Genomic DNA, 19,435 nt, shown 5'->3' with positions numbered 1-19,435 from the left:
TCCCTTTGTAGTAGGGGGGTGGGGTTATGCAGGGAGGAAGGGAGGTTAGGGACACTGAAGAGTTGGGAGGGGGTTGGAGAGGACATTCAGGACTAGGCTGTGTGGTAGCATTGGTGGAGTGGGATTTCTTGGGAACTTGAAGCTACTTTTTTTTTGTTTGTTTTGTTTTGTTTTTGGTGAGGCATTTGGGGTTAAGTGACTTGCCCAGGGTCACACAGCTAGTAAGTGTTATGTGTCTGAGGCCAAATTTGAACTCAGGTCCTCCTGAATCCAGGGCCGGTGCTCTATCCACTGTGCCACCTAGCTGCCCCTTGAAGCTACTTTTAACAAGGGTGCAAGTCCATAGAAGAGCCTCTATTAATAGTCATCAATTTCCCTTCCCACCCCCAAACACCATTTCCTTAACAGAGTTCTAAACAGTAGGGCAGGTGCAGCCATAGCCAGCTGTGAGGAGCAGCTCTAGAGAATGACCCTGGGTGGAGAGAGGCTCCTATCTTGAGCTTTCCCCCTTCCCAGGACATCCAGCCTTCTGCCACCCTGACTCTGCCCTTCTCCTATCCCTTCTTCCTCCCAATAAGTAGAATTTGAAGCATAAAGACTCTCCATATTCCCCAGGGCCAAGGGTCTTGAGCACCAGGTCCAGGCTACCTGTAAATGTCCAAAGAGTTGTTAATCTTGTCATCGACCCAAGAGGCTGAATACCTGTGCATTTCTAGCCTGAAGGAAGGGCGATCATTATAGGTTTTAGAGCCAGACCAGGAGAATTTCCTGAAGGAAGGCCAGAAAACAACCTCAAATCCCATATTGGCAACAAAATGCTCTGCCACAGAGATCTTAAAAGAACAGGGAGATAGAGGGCAGCTAGGTGGTGCAGTGAATAAAGCACTGATCCTGGATTCAGGAGGATCTCAGTTCAAATCCAGCCTCAGACACTTGACACTTACTAGCTGTGTGACCCTGGGCAAGTCACTTAACCCTCATTGCCCCGAAGCCAAAAAAAAAAAGGCCTTAGAACATAGAGTACTTGATGCCACTCTAATTGGGGGCCTAGTTCCCTGGAATCCTGCCATGTTAATGCTTCCAATTATACCTATGGACACTAGGTACCTATCACAGGACTCAGTTCTTTCACTGAAAACGAGGGCCATTCCCCAACCTTCAATGTTCCCAGGACACATGCTACCAGCTTAAGTAGAGTATTGGCCAAAAAAGAAAAAGTTTTCCTTAAATGTATAAGCACAATGTCCCTTAGGGAGGGGGGAAGTGATTCTACAGAACAAGATGACATTTGGAGGGGGAGAAAGGATTCCCTCAGTAGGGCTGCGGGTGGGAATGGAAAAGAGTCCTTGGGGATAGAAATAAATAGGCCAGAGTTAGGATGAGTAGAAGATTCATAGGGATGGGCAGAAGTACCCCAGAAAACTCAGGGTTGGGTATATCTGTCCATCTGTTGTTTATCATAAATTCCAGTCTGGACTAGGCAAAGAAGAAATTCAGACTATTTGGGACAGGTTCTATGGGGAAAGTGAAGGCCATGAAGATAATCTGGTGCCACCCAGGAAGTAGGGCCCCACTTGGGGCAAACCATACTGTAACATCACCACACCCCAAAATGTAGCTAGGATAACCAGTGTTAAGGTGGGAGAGGCCTTAGGGGTCACATAATCTGAGAAGGTTAATGACACAGCAGTAACACTAGACCCAGGTGAACTGACTTCTGATCCCACATCCAACACTCGGGCAATTCAAAAGGGGAAAACTCACCATTCTGGGAAGGAGGCTAAAGGGTAGTATCAGTAGGCAGTATTCCAGCACTTAATGTTGTAGTGATGGTGCAAGGGAGATTTTTTAGGGCTGATTATATGTCTCATTTGGTTGAGGTAGCTCTTCCCCTTCCTTCTCCATCCATGGCCTCCCTGTGTCTAATCCCAGCGAGCTGATCTGCTATATCCTAAAGATGTCTAGGCTCCACACCCTCCCTGAAGCTGGACACTATGCCCATGGGACAGAGGTTGGGAGAATAGAGGGGAGGGAGGAACCTGGGGCAAGGGACCGAGATATCTCTTGGCTGACCCTTCTAGCCCCATCTTTTCTCTTCTCTCCCTCCACCCAGGGCCCAACAGAGAAAGGACACAGAAAAGGCTAGGGGCTAGAGTTCTATATTTTCTCCATCAGTTTTTGGAGTGAGTAAATCTGGAGGATAGGGGAAGAAGTGCATTCTCTGTCCCCTCTTCAACATGCCCAGCCTGGCCTTCTTAGCAGGAAGGTGGGGCTCAGAATCTTTTATCTTCTGTTGGAGAGGTAATAAGCATCTCTTTGTTCCCGAAGTCCCAACAGGCAGTCATGTGGAAGGCCATGTTAGTCAGAACCACGGTGTATTCAAGGACCGCAAAGATGGTGTACACTGAGGGTGAGGAGAAGGAAGAGAAGTGAACCAGGCAGCCCAGAGAGCCCTGCCTACTACCCACCCCAGTGCAGCCTAGGTGACCAACATAAGATCTTGAGTTAGTTCTGGAAAGGACCTTAAGAGAATGTTCTGATCTAATTCCCTTATGTTATGGAATAGGAAACTAAGGTGCTGAGACATAGTGATTTGTCCAAGCTCCCCAAAGGGGACCCAGTTGTCCTGATTCAATTCCAGGGTTCTTTCCACCACGAGGTACAACAATCAGCAAGATGAATCAACATACCCTCTATCAAACACAACCACTAAACTAGAAACCATATCCCTCTGGTGGTCTCCACCATTCTTCTGATCCAGACTTTCCTTTGGAGAAAGGCCAGATCATTCCCTTGCCCATTGCACCAGCAGGAACAACCCTGGGCCAGGCCCCAACCTCACCTCCTGGCTCACAGTACATGTTGTGTCGAAAGTAGACTGCTAGGGCCATAAAGAAAGAGACAAAGTTGACAATAAAAAGTCGTTGTTTCCAGCTGTAGGACTTCCGTTCCTGGGGGACAGATAGATAACTGGTTACTTGGAGCGTCCTCTAATGGGGAGGGGGATCCCCCAAGGGCAAGGTGGTTTCTCACACCCCCAATGCCCAGAACAAAGGTACCCAACCCCAGCAGGCATTCAGTACAAGTAGGCATAAGCATTCTTCTGTGTATGCACTGCGGGCTAGGGGTGGAGAACCATACAAGATATGTTTGTTGCTTTTCCCTTGCCTCATGAGAGCCTTCTCTTCCAGAGAACCCACAGAATCTGAGCCATGTACCACCCCAGGCCTGAATCTCAATGGGTACTCCTTCAACTCTGGGCTCCCTGAGCCTGGCCCCAGTACTGGCCTCCCACACCTTTTAAGCCACCCAGAGCCACTGCCACTAGGACTCCCTCTTCTGCAGTTACTGGGGAAGGAGGAAACCACAGGGGAAAGAGAGGGGGTGGAGGAGCCGTTAGAGCAGCCACATTCCCCTCCCCCCATTACCCGCCTGCACCCAACCAATTCCTTCCTGTCATTCAAATGTGGAGGCCTACCCTATGGCTTCCAGGGCCCAAGTTGTACAGTCATCTAGGTCTTCATCATGCCCTCATCTCTATATTTCCCCATGCTCCCATTTCCCCTTTCCCTAATCTCCCATCTTCCAATCCTTGCACTTCCCATCTCCTCATTCCATTTCTCTGTTGCCCATTTTTTATCGACACTCCTCATTCCTCCATCCTATGTGTCTGCCCTCACCTATCTCCCCATCCCCTCATCTCTCTATCCTCCATCTATCTCTCCATCCCATACCCCACCCCCATCCCAGTTCCTGGAGCCTTTGGTTCAGGCGATGGGAGGCCTGTCCCAGACAATAGGACCACCTGCCTCCCTCAAAGCCAGGGGAAGACCTGTGCAGCAGGGGAGTTGGAGGAAGTCTTGTTGCTTGGGGGCAGAAGAGAACCCCCAACCGCCATTGTGCAATTAGCTTCTGCAGAGCTGGGGCAGTGGGGAGTCGGGGGACAAGGGGCGGGGCAGAGAAAGAAGTTTTTCTCTCTCTGCCAGGGGCTTCAGTGCCTCCACACCGACATTATTCTTTCCCCAACCTGGCCTGGAGCCACTCCACCCCCACCCAAAAAACTCTGGCCAGGAAAACACTGCCCTCTGGTGGCCACATCCACCTATGCCCTTAGTCTAGACAAAAGAGAATAGGATTTTAGAGTGGGAGAAAGCTGATTCCGTGAGGGATCTGGCAAAGGGAGGGAGAGCCAGAGGGAGGCAGCCAGAGACCCACAGAAATGATCAGAAACAGTGGAATATACATAGATAGCCAGAGATCTTCAAAGATAGCTGAAAAGGATGGTGATAATCAGGATATACATTTCTTTTTTGTTTGTTTTTGTTTTTTTGCAGGGCAATGAGGGTTAAGTGACTTGCCCAGGGTCACACAGCTAGTAAGTGTCAAGTGTCTGAGGCTGGATTTGAAGTCAGGTCCTCCTGAATCCACTGCACTGCCCCCAGGATATATATATATTTCTTTAATGGCCATGTTTTCTAAGATTGACAAATTGTTTACCATACTACAACCCTATGGGCTTGTACCTAGTTTAGGACTTCATAGATGAGGTTACTGAATGTCAGAAAGATGAAATGATGCTTAAGAGATAACCAGAAAGAATGGGAAATATTGAGACAGACAGAAATTACTTTAGGCAGAGAGACAGAAATTCCAGCAAAGAGCTAGAGAACATTTGATAAGGCTTTAAAGGAAGGGGCAGCTAGGTGGTGCAGTGGATAGAACACTGGCCCTGGATTCAAGAGGACCTGAGTTCAAAATTGGCATCAGACACTTGACACTTACTAGCTGTTACTTTACCCTCATTGCCCAGCAAAAAAAAAAAAAAAAAAAGGCTAAAGGAAACGCAAATCTAGGAAACTCCAGATACCCCAAGTAGAAATACTTTCTGTCAAGTTCTCCCAAGTTCTGTCATTCCTGTTATCCAACTTCACACATTTCCTGGGGTTCTGTGCTTCCCCCACCAAATTCTTACCTGAAATCCTTGACTCCCAGTATCTCTGGCTTCTGACTTGTCCTACTTCTCCCCATGGCCTCAGTACCCAAACCCCATTGTGGACCCAGACTTATACTGGATCTCCTGATCCCTCGGGGGTTCCCACTTTTTCATCCCATGCCCTTTGGTCCCTTATATTCCACCCTCCCAGTCCTAAGCTGTTGCCTCATCCCTTATCCTGCCCAAACCCAGTTATCAAGTCCCCAAATCCTAAAAGAGAGAGCAGTGATGTTTACCTCAAAACTTACTGTGTGTTTCTTCGTCAGACGCCACAAAATACACGTTAGCAGCATGTGGCCCAGAGCTGCTGCGATGAACACGATGAAGGCATTCTCATGGATGGCTGGAGAAGGAGGGAGTAATGAGCTTTTCCCACTCCCCTGCAATCAAAGGACCCTCCCTGTAAGGGTCCCCGTCTCATCCCAGGCCTCCAAGTATAAAACCCTTAGGCTCAGGGTGCCCTGAACATGGGGGCCATGTCTCCCCCTTAAGAGTGTGACTCCCTGAGGGAAGGGGCAGTGTTTTCCCCTCAGCCTGGGGGCTCCATGAGGACAGGTGCCATGTCTCCCCCACAGAATGGGGACTCCCAAAGCCAGGTTGAGGCCACATACTGAAGTCCTCTGAGGAGGAGACATAGGTGAGTAGAAGCAGGGCCACATTTTCCATGAGGTTGAGGCCCAAGTTGAGGAGGCAGAGCTGCTCATAGCCAAAGCAGGGTGAAGGGTAGCTCCGGTAGTTGTTCCAGTAGACAAAGGCCACCAGGAAGCGGGGGGCAGAGTGCAGGCCGATGCAGAAACGCCAGACGTACCGCTGGGGCACTTCCCCACCAATAGCTGAGCTCACCGACGGGAGGTAATTGGGCACCTAGGGCAAAGAGGGATGGGGTGGAGTGGGCCAGGTCTTGGAGGAGCCCCCCAAGAGGCTCAACCTCCAGGGAAAACAAACAAACATGGCCACTCTATCTTACAATAGGCTAAACACTTAACGAAGTATTTCCCTTACAACAACCCTATGAGATACATAGCTAAATGTAAGGATTATTTCCCCTGTTTCACAGATGAAGAAACTGAGGCTCAGGGAACAGATATAATTGGCTTACAGCCACACAACTAATCAGTCCCAAAGATGGCACCATCATCATCACCATTTTCAGAGCACCATCGTAGACAAAACTGCTGCCCACAGTTGCCCCGACATGTCACTGATGCATAAAAATTTAAGAATGCTTTATTGTTATCACTACTACTAGTGTCTTTCTCAAGGCCTACCTTCTTGATGCAGCCTTCCCTTACCACCTTAGCCCATGATGATACTTCCTGCATCCCTGACAGGAAGAACTACATGGTTCTCAACCATCCAGTGCTATTCTCAGAATGTTCCCCCCTCTCTCACAAAATCTAGGACCCATCTCCCCAACTAGGCAGGGAGCTCAATACAGGTATGCCTCTTTGTCCATTCCTCCCTCCACCCCAAATCAGACACACAGCCTTGATGAATCATCTGAACCTCAGTTTCCTCATCTATAAAATGAGGATTATAATGCTCACATTACCTACATCTAGGGATGTTGTAAGGAAAACACTTTTTGTAAATCTTACAGAGCTAGAAATAGATAAATTATTATTATCATCATTATCATATATTCCCAGGCCTCCAGATGGGACCATAGGGAGGAGAGTGGTCTTTCACATATCTTCCTTTCCAGTCTCACTTCCTATCAATCTCAATATTTAATATAATTTAAAATAATCTCAATATCAATTCTCAAAATATCAATCTCAGTTGATAATCCTATCTCAGTGCCAAATCTCAATCCCAATCTCAATCCTATCATTGCCTGTACCGTATGATCAGGCCAAAATGGACTCCTCTCTGTCTCCCTAAGAAGGCTCTCTTGCCTCGGTGTCTTTGTTCACATCATATTGCAGGCCTAGAATGGCCTCTCTACCCCATTCTTCTTTCAATTCAATTCAACATACATTTATTATGTGCTTACTCTGTGCAAATCAGGCAGCCAGGTTAGAGTGCATAGAGAGCTAGTCTCAGAGTCAGGATGACCTGGGTTCAAATTTCACCCATAATGGCTATATGACCTTAGGGAAGTTACTAAGTTTCTTGGGGATCTAGGCAAGTCTCTTAAGACTATAATTGTGGGGCAGCTAGTTGGCACAGTGGATAGAGCACCAGTCCTAGAGTCAGGAGTACCTGAGTTCAAATCTGGCCTCAGACGATTGACACTTACTAGCTGTGTGACCCTGGGCAAGTCACTGAACCCCAATTACCTCACCAAAAAAAAAAATAAAAAAAAAAGACTATAGTTGCAAATCAAGGGATGAAACTTTATCATTGCAAATTCCCCACATGAAAGCACAGATCTAGTCCCTCTCAAAAATGTATAAGGGCGGGGCAGCTAGGTGGCGCAGTGGATAGAGCAGCGGCCCTGGAGTCAGGAGGATCTGAGTTCAAATATGACCTCTGTCACTTGACACTTACTAGCTGTGTGACCCTGGGCAAGTCACTTAACCCCAATTGCCTCACACACACAAAAAAAGTATAAGGGACAGTTCTGGGTACTGGAAAAAAGGAGTTAAAATTTGAAAAATTCCTTGCCTTCAAAGAGCTTACACTCTTCTTGTAGGATATAACACTGACTTAATCAGTCAACATATATTAAGCACCTACTATATGCGAGGCACTGTGGCTTAGTAGCATATCCTACATAATACATAATGACCACACATTTTGAAAAAGGAGAATATTAACACTGGGGCAGAGTAAAGTGAATTAGGAAAGGCTTCCAGTTGGAGGTGATACCTGAGCTAGGTCTTGAAGGAGGTTTGAAAGCTCAGAAGTGAGAACAGAGTGCCCTCCAGGTCTAGAAGGACAGTCTATGCAAAATCATGGAGATGGATGATGGGAGCAATGTAAAACAAGGTGGAAAAGGTAGTCAGGAGACATGTTGTAGAAGCCCCTAATTGCCCAGCTGAGGTGTAAAAGGCAAAAGAGGGGCACTGGAAATTTCTGAGAAGGGGAGCAACATGGTCAAACTTATATTTTAGGAATGTTCCTTTGACAACTGTGTGGAAGATCAATGAAGAAGGAAGAGACTGAAAACAGGGAGACCCAATGAGTTAATGCAAGGAGCGGCCATCTGGCGCAGTGGATAGAGCACCGGTCCTGGAGTCAGGAGTACCTGAGTTCAAATCCGGCCTCAGACACTTAACACTTACTAGCTGTGTGACCCTGGGCAAGTCACTTAACCCCAATTGCCCCTCAAAAAAAAACCACACCAAAACCAAAAAAAAAAAAAAAAAGAGAGAGTTAATGCGATACTTCAGGCAAGAGGTGATAAGGACCTGAATCAGCATAGCGGTCATGTGAGTGGTGAGAAGGGTGCTGATAAAAAATAACTGCCATTTCTACATGAATTAATCTCATTTGATCCTCACAACAACCTCTGAGACAGATCCTCTGGATACAGATACCCCTGTTTTACAGATGATGAAACTGAGGCTCAGCAATTTGTTTATGGTCACACAGCTAGTAACTATCAGCAATAGGTTTAAATGTCAGTCATGTTAACTGCAGATCCAAAGTTCTACACAGTATGCCATATTGTCTCTCATACAAGAAATATCACAGATGGAAGAAATATTATGGAGGAGAACTTGACCAGTCTTGGAAATTGATAGGATATAGGGGATGGAGGAGAGGAAGGAGTCAAGGAAGATTCCTTGAGTGAGAACCTAAGTAACTTGGAAGAATGGTAATACCTTCAATTGAAAATTTCAAATAGAAGTTTGGAGGGAGGGCAGATTTAGAGGACAATAATGAGTTCTGGTTTTTAAGCATTAAATTTGAAATGTTGATAGGACATCCAGATAGAACTGTCAGCAAGCTGACAGTGATGTGTGACTAGAGTTCAGGACAGAAAATGGGGCTGAATATAGAGATTTGGGAGTCTTCTGCATAGAGATGCTAACTGAACCCATGAGAGCTGATAAAATCACCAAGGGAAGGTACAAAGTAAGAGGAAAGCCCAGTGCAAAACTTTGGAATAAATATACTCACACTTAGGGGTGGGAGAAGGCAGATGATCCACCAAAAGAGACTTAGAGGGCTCAGTCAGAGAGGTAATTGGAGTCCCTAAGGAGAGCAATGTGACAGAAGCAAACAAGGGGAGGAGAGAGCATTCAGAAAGAAGAGTAGTCAACAGTAACAAAAACCCAGAGAGGTCAAATAGGATAAAGTCAGAAAAAATGATATTGGAATTAGCAATTAAGAAACTGTTAGTAACATCTGAAGAGCATTTTCAGTGGGGAGTTATAAGCCTGATTGCAAAAGCTTGAGAAGTGAGTGGGAAATAAGATAATGAGGCGGTAAACAACACTCTCAAGAAATTTGGCTGTGAAAGGGAGAAACCATATAGGATGATAAGAATTCGAGGACAAGGTGGAGTCAAGGGAAGTTTTTTAAAAGGTCTGGGCAAGGGGCAGCTAAGTGGCACATAGATAAAGCACCAGTTCTGGATTCAGGAGTACCTGAGTTCAAATCCGGCCTCAGACACTTGACACTTACTAGCTGTGTGACCCTGGGCAAGTCACTTAAGCCCCATTGCCCCGCGGGGGGATAAAAAAAAGGTCTGGGCAAGGTTTAAGTAGCAAAGAAAGGGCCAGTAGATAAAGAGAGATCAAAGATGGGTGAGAGAGGAAATGATGGAAGAAGCAAGTTGCCAAGGGAGGTCAGAAGGGATGGGATCAGTAACATAAGTAGAAGGATTGTCCTTAGCAACCTCTTCTCCAGAGACTAAAAGGAAGAGAGAATGGGGAATGATATAGAGAATCCTTCTGAATGAAGGAAGAAAAGGGAGATCTTTCTGAATTCTTACCCCCAAATCCCAGTTCTTCCAAGAAGTTTCCCATGATCCCTCAACAATAATGATTTTTCCTTGGGATCCCATTTTTTCTTATATCTTTGTGATGTACCTGTCACATATTAGTGTGTCTTGCAGTGAGCTTTGTTTCTGTTTTGTCCCCCTACAACACTGTGAGTTCCTAAAGGCACAAATCACATTTTAGATAAACTTTGTGATTTTTAACAACCCCATTCACTGCCACATGTAACCCAGTGTTCTACATAGAACTGGTTCTTGCACAATTCAATCTATAGGGTCATAGATCTAGAGCTGGAAGGGATTTCAGAAGATATCTAGTTTTACCCCATCAAGTTATAGAGGAACTCAGGCCCACACACTGGTTTGCCCAATGTCACACAGGTAGAAATTGAAAGGGGTGAGATCTGGACCCAGTTCTTCTGATTCAAGAGCCAGTGCTCTCTCAATTGTATTGAACTGCTTTATTAGGTATAAACTACATAACATATTGAAGTCCTCTTTCTCTCCCCCTCTTCACATGGCTCTATGTATAATTACCCCACATTATCCTTCTCAACCTCAAATTGAGATCAATTTAACTATGAGATTGGCAGAGTAGAGAATAGAGAGCACTATCTGGCTAAAAAGACCCTTCCACTCCCCTCACCTACTGCCTCTTCCCCCACAGTATTATCCCTGAAATTCTACCAAAAGAGATTTCATTCTTTTATTTTAAGACATTGCCCTGGATTCAGGAGGACTTGAGTTCAAATCTGGCCTCAGACACTTAACGCGTACTAGCTGTGTGACCCTGGGCAAGTCACTTAACCCCAATTGCCTCACACCAAAAAAAAACCCAACAAACAAACATTATGTATCCTTGGAGTTATCTTTGACTCACAGTCACCAAAGAACTTAAGCGCTAAAAGGAACCTTAAAGATCATTTTCCTTCCCCACTCCCAACACTTAGTGAGTCCTAAGGCCTGTCCCTTCTCCCTTTCTAACTCTCCCCATCCATTCCCTCTCTGCTCTATCCACACAACCCCTCACCTATATCACCGCAGCTTTCTTCTTCCCATTATCCCCCCTCTGCTCCAAGCCAGAATCATCTTTCCACAGCCTAGATCTTATCATATCCCTGTCCCCCTCAACATGGCTCTTCATAACCTATAGGAGAGAGTCCATATTCCTTAGCCTGGCTTTTGGGACCTCCTGAGTATTGCCTCATCCTCTCACGCTCCATTCATTTGCCCTCCCTGACTTTGGCTAAACTGGACAACTCATTGACCTTACAAATATAACCTGCAAGTTTCATATCTATCTTTCTACTTAGAGCCCAGAAAGCCTTTATCTTCATATCCTTCCCTACCTCTTTTTACAACCTTAAATCCTACACCCCACCCCCCAGGTCCTCAGGGATCTCTCCCTCCTCTGAGCTCCTACATCTTTTAGGGACCACACTACTTCTGTGTGAAATTTTCATCTTCCCAACCAGACTATGGACCCAGGAGAAAGAGGGGAGGGAAGGGCCTTAGACAGAAGGAAGAAGAGACTTTTTCACTGTGTTATTTGGCACAGAATGGGGGGGTTCATATGGGAGGAGGAAGGCTTCAGAACATTTTTGACATAAGGGGGAACTAACCCCTCCTGAATCATAGCCTTGTCAGGGTGGAGGGGTTTATATAGATCAATGAAACTGTAAGTTATGCTGTGCAGGGTTACCTAAGACAGACAGGTCACAGTGGAGAGTTCTGACAAAAGGTGATGCACTAGACAAGGAAATGGCAGACCATTCCAGTGTCTTTGCCAAGAAAACTCCATATGGGGTCATGAAGAGTCAGACCCAACTGAATGACTGAACAACAAAGTATTGAAAGCATAGATTTGCTCAGAAGAGGGGATGTATTTTTTTGTTATGGAAAGTGAAGGGAGAGGTCACTTTTCATGTTCCCACTCCCTACTCCAGCCTAAAATTCTGTTCTTTCTGCCTCTTCCTCTATTAGAGCTCTTCTTAAAGCCTAGAAGCCTTGCGTGGAAGGTCAGACCTTTTAGACAATCTTCTCTCCATTATCCTCCAGTGTCTCTCCCTCCAATATATCCTTCAAATACTGCTTAAGTAAGCTTCCTAATGCACAGATTAGGAAGGTTATAACAATTAGGAATCTAGAACAACAATAGCTAGCATTTGTATGTAAAGCCCTTTACAGATAAAACTCATTAGATCCTCATAATAATCCTGGGAGGTAAGTGCTATTACTACCCTCACTGTACAGTTGAGGAAACTGAGGCCAATAGAGGTTAAGTGACTACCCCAGGGTCATACAGCTTCTAAGTCTCTGAGTCAGGACCTGAATTCAGGCCTTCCTGACACAAAGTCCAATGCTCTATTCACTATTCTTCCTAGTTGCCACATCTCTAGTCACATAGTCCTTCTCAACGAAAAACCTTGCCATGGCTCCCCATTGTCTACCAAGTAAAGTTCAAATTTCTCAGTTTGGCATTCAATACCCTTCATGTTATGGCCTCAACCTACTTTTCCAGCTTCATAATACATTGATTCCCTTCATATATGATATACTTCATCTAAACTGGACTACCAGCTGTTCCCTGATCCTTCTCCTATTTCAGTACATCTGTGCAGACTGTTCCCTATGACTAGAATGTGTTCCTTATCTATCTTCAGAACTAAAGGGGGACAGCTAGGTGGCGCAGTGGATAAAGCACCAGTCCTGGATTTAGGAGGACCTGAGTTCAAATTAGACCTTAGACACTTGACACTTGCTAGCTGTGTGACCCTGGGCAAGTCACTTAACCCTCATTGCCCAGCAAAAAACCAAAACTAAACTAAGCTAAAGGCCCAGCTCAGGTACCACCACCTCCATTAAGTCTTCTCCAAATTCCCTCACCTAAAATTAATCTCACCTCCATTATTATATGGTATACTTTAGTTTAGACTTTAGAATGGGTGTTCTAGTGTATTTTTAAGTGATGGGAAGTTTCTCCTTTCATAAAAGGAAAGGGCTGATTAACTGAGAGTAAAACAGGGATTGTAAAATGTGTCAATGAGCTTGATCCAGTACACTCATTTTGGCAAAGCAGTAACCACTTGGGGATGTTCTGGTGCAGAAAATTTATTCTTATCTGGGACCAGCTTGGAGTTAGACACTCAGGTCTAGAGAAAAACACAGGCAAAGATAAGACTAGAGAAAACTTAGTTCAAAAGAAAAGAGAAGGGCAGCTAGGTGGCACAGTGGATTAAAGCACTAGCCCTGGATTCAGGAGGACCTGAGTTCAAATGCAGCCTCAGACACTTGACACTAGCTGTGTGACCCTGGGCAAGTCACTTAATCCTAATTGCCCTGCAAAAAAAAAAAAAGAGAAAATTTAGATAATTTCCTATCTGTGATTGGGCACATTTCTTCTACATGCCTGTCTAATGACTCCCCTAGATTATTATTTCTGATCTATATACTCTCTTGACCCTCATGAATACACCCTTGAGAACACACCCCTATCATACTGTATATAGAGAAGGAAAACAGGAAGCTGAGATATCCCAGAGATAGTAGTAGAAGAAAGGAGAAGAAGGTTATAGGGATCAGGTGCTGTTGACCTTTGAGAAAAAGCCTTGTAGTCTATCCTACATCAGTTTCCCCTCCTGACTGTAGTGCTGACTTTTCAGACTTCAGCATCAGGCCTCACCCTGGAACTTCCCTTAGAGCCAGGAACCTCTTCATCCTGAAGGAGCCCATTTCATTTTTGGTCAGCTCTAGTAGGGATTTTTTTCTTGAACAAGCCTAAACCTGTTTCTCTACCTCTTTGCTCCACTGTTTCGCCTACTGTTCTGTCCTTTGGAGGAAAAAAAAAACCAGAGCAAATCTAATTCCTCTTCTACATAATAGTCCTTCAAATAGTAGAAGACAGTGACCACATCTCACTCCACATGTCTTCTCTTCCCCAGTATAAACACTCCTAATTCCTTCAACTGAAAATATCCTAGGTGAAGTCTCTCTTGGCTCCTTCCTATGCTGTTTCCATTCCTGAGGCTACTCTCTAGTTTATCAATGTACTTCCTAAAATGTGGCATCAAGAACAGAAGAATACCACAGAAGCCATCTAGCCAGGAAAAAGCCCAGAGAGCTATTTGTACAGATGTCCCTTGCAGCCTATAAACTTCTTAAGAGCAGAGACTGTGCTGGTTTTAATCACTGCACTTGCAGCATGGAGTAGAAGGGCTTGCACAGTCAGCATCTAGTAAACGTTTATTGAATTCAATCACCGAATCTTAAGAATCTGTAGAACAAAGAAATGTCAGAGCTCAAAGGAACAGCAGAGATCACTGAGTTTAATCATCTTTTATAGAAGAGGGGACCAGAAAGGAAAAAGACATTTGCCCAAAGTCACAGAGTAAGTTAGGAGCTAAGGCTAGAACCCAGTCTCTTGGCTCTCAGACCAGGGTTCTCTGCAACAAGGATCTATTCCCCCAAGAGAGTGCCATCCTCATGTAGGGATGAGTTGACAAGAGGCAGGACAGGTCTTGAGGCCTGAGGGGCAGGCACAGAAGGGCATAGAATTCTTGTACCTGCCCCTCTCCAAGTTTCTTCTTGCTTCCTTTTGTGTTTCTTAAGTACCTGGAGCCTTCTCACCTTCCCTAGCAGCTCTTTGTATGTAGTTCCTCCCTTCTGGTAGAACATTCCCACCCACTCCCATTCCAATGGCCCAGCACTTACCCCACAATCAGTAGCCACTGTGTATTCAAAGTGGAAGAAGAGGGACCAGAGGATGCAGAAGAAGAAGCCGAAGACAGGGAAGCTGATGACCCAATAGGCCAGGGAAGTGAAGCGCATTCGAAACACAGTCCCTTCAGGGTCCAGGGGCTGGGAGGCCGTGGGGAGCATCCTGAGGGGGCCTGAGGGGACATGAGGAGGGGGGAGAGACCACGTCCTGTGGGACTACTGAGATTGGGACTCAAGGAACCTGACTCTTGTAGAGTATTGGGAGAGAGGCAGAAGTGGAAAGAAAGAGAAAGAGAAAAACAGAAATGGACAGAGATTCAGTGAGGAAAAGATTGAAATACATATACATATTGACAGATAGACAAAAAAGAACAATAGAGAAAAGGACAGACTAATAGAAACAGAAAAAGACTGGGGAGGTATATAAGAGAAAAAAGATACACAGAGATTGAAATAGAAGAGATACAATGTGAAATGGTGAGAAAAAGAGAAGCAGGAACATAGGGACATTTTATAAGAAAAGACAAAGACAGAGAGAGAGTATAGAATAGACTTAAGAGCTAGAAGAGACTTCAGATGATCAAATCTAACTCTTGATTCTAGAGAGAAGGAAACTGAGACTCAAAGACTGGGAAAGAACTTACCCAAACAGGTCAATGGAAGATCAGGGATTTGGATCCCATTCTACACTAAAGTTCCTTCCCTTGGATCATGCTAGTGTAGGGGAGAAAGGGTCTCAGGGTACCAAGTGGGAACTCGGGCAGGAGTCCCATCTAATCTGGTCTAACCACATTCCTGCTCAGCATGCAAGACTGACCATGGAGTGGCCTGGGAGAGCAGCTGGGGAAGAAGCATCAAAGGAGCCGCCCCCACTGTCCCATCCCACCTTCAAGCACAGCCAGATCTAAGCTATGGCCCAGTAGCTCTTATTCTACCAGTCTCTCCCTGGGCTGGGTGCCAGGGCCCCAGGGCTTGGCCCCCTACCTCTCTGAGTCTTAGTCCTTCCTCTTGCCAAGCTTTTTTGAATTAGGTAAGAGAGGCACACATCCTCACTCAGCCTGGACTGTCTTACTCTTGGTAGGGATAAGGACTAGTGTTGGGAGCTTATTGCTGCCCAGCCTTTGAGTCTAGACGAAATTAGCCTTGATTTCCCTCTCTCTTGAATCATAAAAGCATAGAACAGGGTTGAAATGGATCTTGGAGACTATCCAGGAGAATCCCTTCATTTTACAGAGAGGGAAACTGAAGGCTCAGGAAAGGAAAGGTACTTGTCCAAGGCCATGTAGTTAGTCAAGGGGCACAGCTGACACTAGAAGGCCTGACTTTCAGTCCAGGGTTCTACTCTCTGCTAGGGTAGGGAGTGCAGTTCCCTTCCACTAGTGTCTGATGGGCCTAAGACCTGCCATGGAAGCTGGAGGCCCTATACTGAGAAGATGCCCCTAGCCCCAGGAAACCAGACTAACAGGGGAACAGCATTGGTTGTGGGATTGCCCTTGATTCCCAGGAGGTAAGTTACTCACACTTTGCACCTAGCAGAGCAGAGATTGGGCTCAAGCAGTGATTCCTGGATTCACAATGAGACTAGGTTGGGGCGGAACTTGGGCTCTGGGGTCCTCCTTTCCCTGCCCACCCTACAGGCTACCATCCAGCCAATCCTTCTTTGGTTATGGCCCTGGTTCTGCCCACCTGCTCCAGGAAACTGGCCTCTGTCCCATCTGATAGCCACACCCCCCACCCCCTGGGACAGATCTTTCCCAAGGATCATCCTCATCTGACACTGAATCTAGAAGCAGAGAACCTACAAAAATACAGACTTAAACTTAACCTTGACTCCCAGCCACAGTCAAGCACTAGATCCCAGTCTGAAGCTGGATCCTAGCTTCAGACTGAACCCTGACTCCAGACAGTAAGTGAGACCTGAAGTTGGCCCTCAAATGAACCATACTCTGGTCACAAACACATCCCACCCAAGACTGCCATCAACACCTATCTTAGCATAGCCCTAGACCCCCAGACAAAGAGCCCCTTACCCTTGAGCCTTTGTCTGGCACACTAGGACCCACCAAGTTCTGACTTCCAACCTGAGGACATATTCCTACAGTTTGACTCTATCCTTTCCTTCTACCCCTGAAACCAAGAACACTTGGAGCCTTAGGGTGTCTATCAGATCTTTGTATCACTGCTTTCCGAGCAAGTGGTCCTTACTATGGGAACAGGGCTGAGAAGACCGAATGAATCCATGTCAAACCACTTTGATGTGGAGAAATACAGAGAGTACTCCCCTTATGAGCTCCATGGGGCCAGGGGTCATGTTTCATCTAATTCTGTATATCTTTCCTAAAGCTCAGCACACTTCTCTGCATACAAAAGACATTTAATAAATGTTTGGATGAATGAGAGAAGTTGAGCTTCACTTGGGAGGTGAGACAGCTGTGGTTCAACAGAAATGGTTGGGGGCAGCTAGGTGGTGCAGTGGAAAAGGCACTGGCCCTGTATTCAGGAGGACCTGACTTCAGTTCAAATCCGACCTCAGACACTTAACACTTACTAGCTGTGTGACCCTGGGCAAGTCACTTAACCCTCATTGCCCCGCAAAAAAAAAAAAAAAAGGCAGAAACGGTTGGGGTGGGAATGGCACTCCACACTGAGAAAAAAAAAGCAATACCTCCTTCTAAATTGCTGTTCCACCAGAAGAACCTTGCTTTGTGTTTTTCTCCTTAGTTGCCCAGAAAGACTTGCGTAATCTTGGTACTGGAAGAAACTTCAAGGGGCATTTTGTTCACCTCAAACCTAAAAAGTATATTCTCTCCACAGCATCTTTCCAACCCTCCCCATCTAGCTAACCCATCCTTTGTGCCACTGTCAAACTCAGATATTGAAATGGTTCTGAGATCTACTTTGTTTACTTGTTGCCTCCAGTGATGATCACAGCCTGTCCATACCTTCTCAGCCTGTGCATCTTTTGTCCAACTCCTCTCATAACTTTGCTACAGGGGATCTGCCTAACTCACTGGAGGTCTTCAATGCTTTCCCCTGACCCCACAAGGCTACCAGTAGAGCACCTTACCAAACATCTGATCATGTTATCTCTGCTCAAAAATCTGCAGTAACTCTTATTGCCTCCCAAGTAAAAAGCAAAATTCTCTGCTGGCCTTTAAGGTCTTCTGCAATGTAGCTATTGTTTCCCTTGTACCTCTCCTTTGAACCCCCCTGCCCTTCTCCATTATATCATAGTTATGTGTGGTACCATGTTACATTGCACTCTCCTTGAAGCAGGGTTATTTTGTATCTATTTTTGTATTATCTGTGCTAAACATATGCTAGGTGCTTAGCAAATGTTTCACTGAAATAAAGAAGGATTTGCATGGAGAGTCAAGAGTATGATCAAGGCCTGGCATTGGCTGGTAGCTGTATGGGGGAAGGATGCTGAGACAAGAGGCTTTGGAGCTAGGCACTGTGGTTGCTCTGAGCCACTTGTCACTATTTCTTCAGACATCCCGAGCCCATCTTCATTATCCCTCATACTTTTCACAGCCCTTTTCCTTCCATTCTCTTGTTTGATGTTCATAATCAATATATTTTACTGAAAAAGAAACTGAGGTCTGGAGAGGAAAAGAGACTTGCCCAAGGTTATCCAAAAAAGTAGAAATAAAAGGATCCTCTGGTCAGAGATCAAAATATTTGCTTTGGTTTCGGGGGATGGCTCTAAATTTAGAAGTCAGCCAAGGGAAGACCACAACAGGCAGCCTAATGCCAGAGGAAAATGACTGCCAAGTTCTAAACCCAAATTAGAGTTCCTGAGAGTCTGTCTGCAGGAAGCTTAGTTTGGAGGAATCCTCTGGAAAACGTCAAAGGAGCTGAGGACATCTGACCAAGGTACTGGGAATGCTTAGCCAGCAGAAGAGATGACACATAGAGGTGGTGGGGAAAGAGAAGGCATGAGTGGAAGGAGGGAGGGGAAATCCCTTAACTGTTTTCAAGGATCTGCAGGAATAATGAAGAGGGAAGAAAAATTAAATTTCTTTCACTTGGTCCCAGAGGGCAGAACTAGAACGGGATGACACATTAGCTCGACAAAAGGAGAAATTTCAAAGCAATGGCTACTGTCCAAAAGTAGAATGGGAAAAGGCATGGATGTGGAAGAGTGCAGGGAGGAGGCTAGAGAATAGATTAGCTTGGCTACAGCATCACCTACACATAGAAGAATAGTACGACATAAGGCTGGCAAAGCAGGGTGGCAACAGCATACAGAGGGTCATCATTGTAAGGAGCAGAAATCTAAGTGTAACTTAGTAGGCAATAGGGAGCGACTCAAGATAGTGAGGAAGTAACATTACCTGATTCATGTCTAAAGAAGATATGTTTGGCTTCCCCCTTCTAGATCACTTTGATTTCAGATTCCATGATTCTATTTACTAGGCCACCTGTGGGGAGGTAGAAGTTCATGTGACCTGTTCCTCCTTGACTCTCAGGGGTGTGACTTTGGACAAGTCATTGAACCTCTCTGAGCCTCAGTTTCCCCATCTAGAAAACAAAAGTTGAATAGATGGCCTCTAATGTCCCTCTTCTAGCTCTAAATCTATGATCCTATGAACTTCATTAGTATAGTGGAAGGGGAAAGATTTGAGAAAAGAGTTTACATGAAAACAATAGGTGGTTAGTGGATTGCATGCTCAATATAAGGCAACATTGAAGGGTGGCAACTAAAAATGTTCATAAAGGGAGCAGCTAGGTGTCAGACACTTGACACTTATTAGCTGTGTGACCCTGGGCAAGTCACTTAATCCTCATTGCCCCACCAAAAAAAAAAAAAGTTCATATAGCCCTACACT

At 45.5% G+C, this 19,435-nt stretch overlaps 1 protein-coding gene across 3 annotated transcripts in view; it reads right to left on the bottom strand.

Annotated features, from left to right (window-relative positions):
* Positions 1-2,143: 2,143 nt before the first annotated feature.
* The window catches only part of PGAP2 (post-GPI attachment to proteins 2), a 50,804-nt gene continuing 33,512 nt past the window's right edge, over positions 2,144-19,435 (bottom strand). The window contains exons 3-7 of one of the 3 annotated variants that reach the window (XM_043999185.1): positions 14,598-14,776; positions 5,605-5,857; positions 5,230-5,336; positions 2,843-2,951; positions 2,144-2,404 (exon numbers count right to left, since the gene is read on the bottom strand). In XM_043999185.1, the coding sequence (XP_043855120.1) occupies positions 2,274-2,404; positions 2,843-2,951; positions 5,230-5,336; positions 5,605-5,857; positions 14,598-14,776 (779 nt within the window). In that variant the 3' untranslated portion in view covers positions 2,144-2,273. The remainder of the gene's footprint in view (positions 2,405-2,842; positions 2,952-5,229; positions 5,337-5,604; positions 5,858-14,597; positions 14,777-19,435) is intronic. The other 2 variants (XM_043999183.1, XM_043999184.1) reach the window with 2 other exon arrangements.

This window comes from Dromiciops gliroides, chromosome 3, assembly GCF_019393635.1.
Source record: "Dromiciops gliroides isolate mDroGli1 chromosome 3, mDroGli1.pri, whole genome shotgun sequence".
In the NCBI taxonomy this organism is placed as follows: domain Eukaryota; kingdom Metazoa; phylum Chordata; class Mammalia; order Microbiotheria; family Microbiotheriidae; genus Dromiciops; species Dromiciops gliroides.
Note: the sequence above shows the minus strand (reverse complement) of the source record. Positions and strands in the feature narration are given on the sequence as shown.